The sequence below is a fragment of the Thrips palmi genome, unplaced genomic scaffold (genome assembly GCF_012932325.1).
Source record: "Thrips palmi isolate BJ-2018 unplaced genomic scaffold, TpBJ-2018v1 HiC_scaffold_8, whole genome shotgun sequence".
NCBI lineage: Eukaryota > Metazoa > Arthropoda > Insecta > Thysanoptera > Thripidae > Thrips > Thrips palmi.
The window spans coordinates 4,550,771-4,561,004 of NW_023144635.1; the positions used below are offsets into that span (position 1 = coordinate 4,550,771).

The 10,234-nt window shown below is 38.5% G+C and overlaps 3 protein-coding genes across 7 annotated transcripts; 2 read left to right on the forward strand and 1 right to left on the reverse strand.

The window, feature by feature from the left end:
• Window positions 1–81: 81 nt before the first annotated feature.
• Window positions 82–1,914, reverse strand: LOC117653012 (probable malonyl-CoA-acyl carrier protein transacylase, mitochondrial). Its single transcript, XM_034398344.1, has 3 exons — window positions 981–1,914; window positions 640–857; window positions 82–543 (listed from the first exon to the last, which is right to left on the reverse strand). The coding sequence occupies exons 1-3, from the start codon at window positions 1,573–1,575 to the stop codon at window positions 148–150; spliced, it is 1,209 nt and encodes a 402-aa protein (XP_034254235.1). The 5' UTR covers window positions 1,576–1,914; the 3' UTR covers window positions 82–147.
• Window positions 1,915–1,948: 34 nt separating this feature from the next.
• On the forward strand, window positions 1,949–6,149 carry LOC117653013 (RAB6-interacting golgin). Its single transcript, XM_034398345.1, has 6 exons — window positions 1,949–2,244; window positions 2,371–2,507; window positions 2,727–3,028; window positions 4,506–4,646; window positions 4,734–4,908; window positions 4,979–6,149. The coding sequence occupies exons 1-6, from the start codon at window positions 2,145–2,147 to the stop codon at window positions 5,129–5,131; spliced, it is 1,008 nt and encodes a 335-aa protein (XP_034254236.1). The 5' UTR covers window positions 1,949–2,144; the 3' UTR covers window positions 5,132–6,149.
• Window positions 6,150–6,781: 632 nt separating this feature from the next.
• On the forward strand, window positions 6,782–9,486 carry LOC117653014 (LITAF domain-containing protein-like). 5 transcript variants are annotated; one of them, XM_034398347.1, is made up of 4 exons: window positions 6,782–6,929; window positions 7,397–7,535; window positions 7,610–7,763; window positions 7,841–9,486. In XM_034398347.1, exons 2-4 carry the CDS (start codon window positions 7,406–7,408, stop codon window positions 7,944–7,946), a joined length of 390 nt encoding a protein of 129 aa, XP_034254238.1. In that variant the 5' UTR covers window positions 6,782–6,929; window positions 7,397–7,405; the 3' UTR covers window positions 7,947–9,486. The 5 variants fall into 5 exon arrangements, with proteins under 5 accessions (XP_034254238.1, XP_034254240.1, XP_034254241.1 ...); XM_034398349.1 differs by having other exon boundaries at window positions 6,854–7,010; XM_034398350.1 differs by having other exon boundaries at window positions 6,857–7,006.
• Window positions 9,487–10,234: the final 748 nt, after the last annotated feature.

The following is a 10,234-nucleotide window of genomic DNA, read 5'->3' on the forward strand; positions in this document are numbered from 1 at the left end:
CATGAGACACGTGCGTAAGCCGGCTTGTGTCCCAGAAAATTAGGAAATGGAAAAGAGAGGAACTTTACACTAACCAACACATACCCTAAAAAATGCTTCTTTTAATGCATACCACAAAACAGAATTATTAACATATTTCTAAACTTGCTATGCAAAAATATTTACACTATGTTTTGCAGCATTTGCATTGCAATATCTCAGCAAAGTGGTTAAGGATTTCCCTGGGCCCAGTTCAAAAGTCTGAGGAAAAGCCACATCTTTTTTTCGATCATAAATTACATGCATGGTCTGCTCCCACTTCACAGGTCTATATATTTGCCTCACTAATTTCTTTTGGATGTCAATTGCATCTCTGTATGGTAGACCATCAATATTTGAATGAACAGCTATTTGTGGGTCTGCTATGTGGTATTTTTTCAGTTCATTACGAAATAGCTCAGAAGCGCTCTTCATGAGTGGCGTATGAAATGCCGCACTGACAGCTATGTGTCTGCATCTCCGTATCTTCAGTTCTTTTGTATTTAGCTCAATAAATCGTAAAGCCTGGAGAAAGAGCAAAAAATTCATTGGTAAAATTCATAGTTGAGATAATAAGACATTAAGCAGAAGTCAAAAAATCTACTTCATCTTCATACTCACTTCCTTGCTTCCTGCTATAACTAGACAATTTGGGTACAAATAATTTGCCACTGACAAGTGGGGTCTTTCTACACCAGTATTGCGGCACCATTCAAGAGAAGTGTTGAGTATAGTGCCAATTTTGGCAGCTGGATCCAGAAACAAAGTGGCCATTCCACTTTCCACAAGTCCTGCGGCTTCTTGCATTGCTTCAGCTCTTGCCTTCACTAGCTTCAAACCTAGAACAAACCCAAAGACAAAAATTAAAGATGCAGTAAAGTCGGCATTTGAAATAAAAAATGGGGGACGTGAATAAAAATTCAGCTTAGGGATATATTTTAAACACATGAACCAATTCTTACCTGTTTCAAATGAAAAACAATTTGCTAAAACAAGTGAAGCATATTCACCAATACTAAATCCTGCAGTTGCCACACATGACTCAACTGATACTTGTCGTTCTTCTATCATCAACTGCAAAGCAGCTAGTGATGCTACATAGATGGCTGGCTGACAATATAGTGTCTGATCCAGTTGGTCTTGGGGTCCATTTAAACAGAGTTTTAACAAATCATAGCCTAAAATCTCATTGGCAACTTTGTACATCTTTTCCACTTGAGGCAGCTTTAGAAGTGGTTTCCCCATTCCAACATGCTGAACTCCTTGACCGGGAAATAGTATGATGGACGTTTCATGAGGGTCAATCTTTGGACGATTGACTTTTAGACCCTGGTCTCGAACCTTTTCAGCTTGGAAAGGTGATTTCAGCCATTTTTGATCTCCAATCTTTTGCCTACTGCCTACTGATGCATTATCTAGTAAATCTTTGAGCTGCGATTCAGATGGTTGATTCATTTTTGCAGAATTGCCTCTCTTCAGAAAAGTGCTGGAGCAATGCAGGCTACGAGCTCTTACTCCTAAACACTCCATAAGAAGTAAATTCTTTATGGCAATCATTGTACTAAGTGACTCTACTTGAACACTCTCCTATTATTTACTTTGTTTATTTAATATCCACAAGTAGTCTCACAGAAGTAGAAACCAGAAACCACAGCATTCTGAATAACGATACGGTCTATAACAGCATGGCGAGGGTTAGGTTATCCCATGACAATACAGCTGTCTTGAAGCAGACGAATAAAATATCAATATTTGAAATAACAAAGAAAGCTCGCTTCTCTACACTCCAGACTTATTTTTCTCAGTTTCATCCGTTGTATTTTAATTTGAAGAAAGTTTCTGGAGAATCTTGTCTTCCAAGCAGACAGAATTTGTTTTGGTTGTGGTTGAGCTGTAGAAATTTCTCATATAGTTGTTTACAATTTAAGGAAGTGTCGACGCAAGCGACAAGCGACACGAAATTTAGCATTTCTATTTACTGCGGTGTTTTTATCTGATTTCGTTTGCTGAAATGGTATTGATATAGCAAATCAAATAATAGAGATTCCATTTTAATTAAAGGCTGTAGTGAAACCACCGGTGTTGTTTTGTTGTTGTTATTGTCACTGGTTAACAAGTGAGAAAGTATGGCTGTCAGGTGGGATGGGTTCTCAGAGGAGGATATAACCAAAATGAAATCTCATTCGGATTTTGATAAAACCACGAATAATCGTCAGAAGATGAAAGGTAAATGAGTTTCTGAGCCTTGCTTGATTCAGCACATTTGCTCATCGATGTCTAGTTCACCATTGATTGCCATAGTCGTTCAATAATAAATGTCATTGACCCTGTTTCTGTTTCTCATTTATTCAGGTGTTGACCTTTCTCACAATGGCAAGAGGAAGTTAAGTGCAGTTTCACCAAAGAAAGCAAATCCTCAAAATAATTCTACTCAACGATCGTCTATTGACAACAGCAACGGGATTCAGCTTGATGCACCTTCTCGAACGGTACTTTCATTAAGTGTAATTCTCCTTTGGTTTTGTGTTGTATTGAATAGTTTGGATCTGGTTTGAAAATTTTCTTTCATGGGGTTGTTGTTCATGTAGACTTTTGTCCAGTACGCTATATTTGTGCAGGTTAAGTGAACAGTGCATGCGGAAGGAAAATTAGAAGGGTGTCATGCTGTTCCTCATATCTCTTCTACATCACTTAATTTATTTGTGTAGGTCAGTAGCCAGCCTGTGAATCCAGAAACTTGTTCTGATTCACCTCTGGATTCTACAAAATGCTCGCAAGAGTTAAAGTGTGAGAAAACCGACAGAAATATTGAATCCATCACAAACATTGAGCCACAGGTTGATAAAGATGATTTCAAAAAGTCCTGCTTAACAGCCAAATTAGTTATGCCATCTATATCAGAACCACCACCCTCTTCTATCAACTTAAGTGACTTCAGAGCTAAGCATAGATTGATGGAAGAACAGAATCGAGCTCGTAAGGTTTTCTTGGCAAAAGCACTTGAAGATAGGTAAGAATATATAATTTAATCTACATCCTCTCATCCTAACATATGTACATATGCAATTCAAAAAATTACTAATACTGCTTATCACCATTCACACTAATTAATCTTAAACCATTCACATTTCTAGTCTTTCTCTGTTTCTTTTTACTCGTTCTTTACCTACTTTCTATATCCATACAAAGGTAAAGACGAGTATTGTGTTTGGTAAGACACAACTTGGTGACACATGTTTAACTCAGTAAATACTTAACACACAATTGTAATGTAATATTTTTTGAATAGGTATGGTTTTGGTGAGAAACTAATGTTAGAAGCTTTTTTCTGTTACCATGAAGCACTTTTTACCTTAAAATCAATAGGAGCGAAGTGCAAGTTCTGGACTGAATGATGGAATAGGATATTTTGCAAAGTTAAACATTTAGGACCAAGTGTTGTGACTCATTAGAAAGCCAACAATGAGTCCTAAAATTCTCCTCTTATGAATTTTACCCGTTTATTACATGATTTTTTGAGATTACTAGATGTTGTGCTGTTGCCAGCCAAAATGTTCTAAGTCCCACGGTTTTAACCTCAACAACGGTGCCGGCGCATGCGCCCTCTCGCCGCTAGGTCTCAGGGAAGCCCCGTCCCTCTAGGGGCATTGTTAGCACACCCCAGCCATGTAACGTGATGTAGACCAATGGATACAGCCCTGCTCCCCCGATCTCTAAACCCAAGTTCAATGCCCATAGATTGTACTACACAAGCATTATTTTTCTCTGAAGTAATGTTGTTACCAAAACCTTGAACTATTCAGAAGACATCAGTTAAATGGTTTACGCCTTATATTGACTGAAATACTGAGATTACATTTGTGTCACCTGAAGGCAAAGAACGAGTACCACTTAGCAAAATTGATAAATTGCTTCTCTAACTTGTTCTTTACTGCAATAAACCACAAATTGAAGAAATTCAAAAGGAACAAAGGATTTACCAATCAGGTAGTGTGATTATGCCCTGAACAGTTTCAGTTTCATGATTTTACAAGTTTCACACCATGCATCTGTCCTTTAAGAGAAATGCTTTTTCAATTCTGTTGGAATGGTAACTTAAAAATGTTATGCTGTCCCCAAAACCCTGCCTTTGTAGCTTTGATCAGTTTTAATAATATTCTTTTTTTTTTCTTTTCTTGCTGTGGTGTGGAGGGATAACATAAACATCACAATCTTGTTTCCTGTCAGCTGCACTTATCTGCTCCAACAACAAAGTGTCTCTTGTGCACATAATGTTTGTGATTTATAGTCTCCATCTAGGCAATGGCACTGATAACCCCATGCAATAGATAATGCTTTCTCCTTCCCTGATTTCATGCATGCTCTATTAGTAACCGTCTGCTTCTTGTGGTGAAGAGTCTTTTATTTTGTGTATTCTTAATGTCTGGCTTCCTCTTCCAACAACATTTTGAGGTGTCCCCTCACCATTGCTTTTTGCATCTGCACAGGAAAAAGCAGACCCATGCAGAGCAACTTCGCCTTGGCATGATCCAGGAGGAACTACAGAAGCTTGACCAACGACTAAGCTGTGACGTTTCTATCATTCGAAACCAAATTGAAGCAGCCAGCGTTGAGTTCATGGAAGCTCAGTTAGTTTTTTGTTGTTTTTTTTTTTCAGTTGAAACATTCTACTTATGTATTGCACCTGAACCTATTTAACTTCAAATATTCTTCAGGAAACGATATGATCGCGCCGAGAAGGAGTTCCTGGAAGCCAAGCTTCATCTATACACCAAGTTGGAACGGAAAGAGCTTCTGACACATCACCTTTGCACCATTATAGAGCAGAATGAAATGAGAAAAGCGCAGAAGCTCTCAGAGCTAATGGAGAAACTTCAGATGCCTGAAACAGTGAGTGACATTTAATAGTTTGGGTCTGTGGCATTAAGGTTCTCTAAACGCACACTGTTATGTCTTCCAGGATGTACCGCAACCCATAGAAGAGGAATCCAAAAAGCCTAATGAAGCAACCACAGAAACAAAGCGTAAAATCTCAGCAGAGATTATCTTAACCCCCACTTCAGTTGTACCTCAAAAGGAAATGACCATTGTAAAATCCAGTGAAAATAAGTAAAGGTTGACTAAATGTGAACCCCCTTTTTTTTTCTTTACTAAAAAAAAAAGAGTGTCGAAAGTCAGTGAAACAACTGATGTCTAATCTAGGATGTATTTTATTGATAAGTTTTCAAAGTACAAGAAAAGTTTAATTTTACTTGTAAAATCCAGTAAAAAGCCTTTTGTTCACCATATCAATGCCAATGTATTTGTGATAGATTACTAGAGGACCCTGGCACCTTTTAAAAAAGAGAGAGCTTCCATTTTTACTTTTTTTAAATCAATTTTATAAACAAACAAAATTAAATTTGACTTATGTGTGTTAACTGACACAGTTGTCACTTTTGTGATGCTCATAGTATGCACGTAAGTGATGTACCTGCACTTCTAATTTTTAAAGTAAGTTTTTATGTTCTGGGATCTTATTAGATCTGTATACCTTCAAGAGAAACATTGTTAAAGAGATAGATTGAGAGAGAGAGAGAGACAGAGAGAAATAGAGTGAAAACAAAATGCTAACGGTGGAGAGATTTTTAATGCTGATGGCTCCTGTAAAGGAGGCAAACTAACTTGATTTTTGCCTAAGTTTTCTGAAGTAAGGAATTGAATTAATGTTCTGTAATTGACAACCTGAGATGAGTTACTGTGAAAGTTTGTTTTAACCCTTTGCATTCCTGTGATCCAAGGCATAGCCTCTATTATTTCCCTACACCTTGTTGCTGTTGTGTTTCTATTATCAAATAGGAAGTTACTTCTTACTCCGAGATTGCTTATAATTTTGTTCTCCCCCTCCCCCCAAAAAATTATATTAAATGTTATTTATTTATGTGTCACTGTATATGATAAAATTTGAATGCTAGAGCTAATGCTTTTACCTGAAACTTATCATTATTCTTTAAAATGTCTTACATTCATCTGTGCCTTAAAATTGATTTTGTAACTTTTTTCACGTGTGATTGCAGTCACAGCTTGGGCTTTGGCCTCCTGTAAATTCTGAGGTATACTATCATCAATGAATTATATAACTGCTAAGAAGACTAACTTTTTTCATTCAGAACAAGAAACCTTGCCATCAACATTCTTAAACGGGGGAACTCCCATATAGCTCACATGACACCTTCAAAGTCTGTGCCCGAGTAAGGTGAAATATGGTGGGTGGAGAAAAGAGGAGGGGGGGGGGACATGTTCTGATGGCATTTCTGGGGAAAAAAGTCAACCGTCCATCGTGCATCAATCTGAAAATATGCCATGGGACTCTACAACACCCTAGAGTTGTAGCCCTTAGAATTCTGAACGCGAAATACGCCATACCGAGCAGGGCCCACCAACCCAATCGTTAGCTTGTACACCTGCTAGTTCAGCCCTTCTTTTCCTCTGAGGGTTAATGATTATGGCAGTCCAAGAAGGTTTTTATTAACGCGAAGAATATGGAAAAGATAAAAGATTAAAAAAGAGGCTTAAATATTTTTCTCTTCTAAAAAATACATTGAATGCAACAGTTGTCAGACACTCGGGCTCGAACGTAAAACAATAAAATGTCAAGTATAGTTCATTAATTTATGTACTTTCATTCAGCCCCAGTCAACGAAACTATTCATTGAAATCCACATTTGGTTTGATCTTTTTGTGAATACAAATTTCCTTCATTCTTAAGAATGTATGGCTTTACTTTTTGTGCCGGGAGGATGGCAACGTGCTTGAACACACATACGAACACAGACGGACACACGGGAGAGAGATGATGATCGAGCCTTCTGTTTCTGTTTAAGAAGATATTGTTTTGTTTTATTTGATCGTCGTAGGGCTTGCCCATATAGGTAAATTTAACTTTGAACAGTTCCCGTGACCCTCTCCTCGCGCTACTGGTGTTTTCCTGACTTCTTTCTTAACTGAAGTAGGTCAGTTGACATGACCTGAGGCGTCTAAATATAGTCTGCCCATATAGTCTGTTCTTAGTTGAAGAGGCGTGTGGGGTGTGGGACGAGACAGATAGACGAATCCAATGCCATTCGTATTGGGGATTTTGCGTGGGATTTGATTTTCTGAAATGAGTAGTGTTTTTGCCGTACCTGCAATGGCAGGAAAGGTCTGGTTTAATATTGACTGTCTTTTCATGGGGTTTGTCAAGGCTGGCTCAACCATCATGGTCATGCCTGTTTTGTTTCACATCATCTGCTTATGTTGACATATGGGCTCCTGATTTGCGGTCGTTTGAATTGATGTGCTCTGACGCTAAATTAACATTCGTTTAACCAATTTAACGAATATTTCCATTCTTGTGCAGGAACAGAAAATGAGTAACAACAAGGCGACACCTCTCCCTGCGTACACACCAGGAGCACCGCCAATGGCTGCACCCCCAACGTACGCTCAAGCAGTCGGAGGGGTGCCTCCCACAAGTCCATTTACTCCCACCCAAACACGTAAATATCTATCTTCAAAGTGCATGCACTAGTGCTATCTGATTTTGTTCTATCGTGCCGTATTTTCATTTCAGAAAATGGTCCCACTATTCTGACAACTGTTGTTCCCGTGGGTCCTCAATCAACGCATATGATTTGCCCCCATTGCTTGGCCGAAATTGAGACTTCAACTAAAACTGAACCAGGAATGATTGCTTACATATCAGGTGTTGTCATTGCTCTGCTTGGGTGAGTAAATACAATTGTCCCTCTTTAAAATGAGTTTAGCTCTTGAACTGTGAGTAAATCGTGTGTGTCTGTTTTAGGTGTTGGCTGGGCTGCTGTCTTATTCCATGCTGCATCCCAGAATGTATGGATATACATCACAATTGTCCAAATTGCAAAGCCTATCTGGGACGTTTCAGGCGATAAGCTTCTCACCTAAATTTTATCATTCTATATGTGAAAGCTTTTGTTGACTATTGCTCCACAAGCTCTTTGTAGCCTTTTCGACATCGAACAATTTTCTTGTATGAAACTATCTTATTTTACTCAAGGTTTTGTGACAGACTATCTTGCAGAGGTGCATAGGTCTGATGGTTTTCTGTCTTGTGAAAATTCTGCACTTTTGTGAGATGATGTCATATGCCCATACAGCATGTCAATTCAATTTGTGTGTCAACAGTGAGCTATGCAGTAGTGCTGGAACCGCCACTGCTGGAAAATGACACAAACATTTTATAGGCTTCTGATGCACTTTGTGTACAAAAATTGCTTTTATATTCTTGACAAACATTCTCTCTTAAGGAGTGAGACTCATTGTATGCATATATTTCTGGGTGACTGAACTGTTTTGAGCCAACTTGTAATCTCATCAACAGAATATTGTGTTTTCAACTTAATTTTGAGGAAACCAGGAGATTGTTGACCCTATCATCTTGAAAGTCTTTTGCCTTGTGGGAATATGTTGTACATGCACCGCATTTTGTTCTTCAATGACATGGCTATGTGCAATATCATGCGGTCCAATTTATTTAAAAGATCTTGCACATTTGCACAAATTTTGATACATTTTGCAAACTAAAATCTCATAATATTTTTTTACTAAATATGTGACTTTTGATATATTTATTTAACACAATCTGGGTATTTTGCAAGATCTGATTTAGCTTTTTATCAATATATTTAATTGAAAATGTATGTGATGCTCAGGCTGACTACCTACTCTCCTATGTGGTTTACACCTTGTCTTGCTGTTAGGTATGCTTCTTTATAGGAAATAATAAAATAAACTTGGTAGCAGCTTTAAATTTAAGCTCGGCAGCTTTAAAGTTAAGCTCTATGTATGATAGTTTATTGTTTGGCAGTGTGAGAGGGAGTGATCACACTTGAATGGTATTGGCTGGTTTATTGGGAACAGTGTGAGACTCGGTTGCAGAAATTAATTTACAGCTTTGGCAACAGGAGGGGGAGGGTGGTTAGGGCAGGTGAGGGGTGTGTTCAGAAAGAGAGTCAGGGACCTTGGCCAAGAAAGGGCCAGAGAAAGAAAGAAGAATAAATAAAATCAGGGAACTGACACCAAGCTGCTTCTAGCATTCAGCCAAAACACTATAGTACTGTAGTTCATTAGGTTTCGAACGAAAATGTCCTCAATTTAGTTGTAACTGACCTTCAGATATTAATAATTTAATCCTTCCTGTTTATGCTCTGTGCATTGAGTAATTGTTTATAGTAATTCTCTGATAATGTATTGCTTTAATGAAACTGATAATGTCATATTTTTGTAACAATGTAACAATATCCATTTTTGAAAAATGTTAAGATGTTTTGCTTGAAAATTTATGGTAGCCCTCATGTGGGACTCAAATGTGAAATATTTGATGTTACAGTAGTTTCATCCCACTGTTAGATGTGTATTTTGGACTTATCTGTAATCTGGATTAATTCATTAAAAGCCTTTGTATGTATTAAATTAATGTCCTTTACTAACTTTTGAGCCCCACCATCCTAATCACATAAAAAAGACTACTACTCAAGGATTTTGAACTATTAGTTTTCTGAGTAAAGTAAACTTCCATTCACTGTCTCAACTTTTATTATTCATCATATTATACTGTGACAACAGGTACAAAGTTTCAGAATTGGGTCATTGTTTCGGTATTGCAATATCAGGTCTCACAAATTTTGAATTTGATGTGTACATTAAAAAACAGGCAAGAACTCTGCATGTAAAAGAAAAATAAGACACACCACAGACCATCCACACCCTTAAAGGTGGATGTAAGTGTTTTACAGAGGACTGAAAAAACACAAACCGAAAATGCTTCCGAAAGCAAGAAGTCTATGCACACTACTTTTAGTGCATTACACGCCATAATAAGGATCAAACAAAATAAATAGAAGGGAAGGGCCTCGTGCTGCAGGCGCTGCATGGGAGGCAAAGAGGTATGGCACAGGCGCCAGACCAGGATCACTTATCCTTAGAGCTTAAACTACACTCCTAAACGGTAAGAATGAGCCGCCCGCGGTGCCTGCTGGTCGTGGAGCACCACTTCGCGGCAAGCCGTCTGATCCCGAGGGACCGTTTGGTCGCTCCGTCTCTGTCGCACTCATGAGTGTTGCCTATGGGAGCGAGAGAGACAGCGACCAAACGATCCCTCGGAATGAGGCGGCAGGGGCCAGGCCCCGGGCTGCCCCGGGCGAGCAGGGCTCTGGTCCAC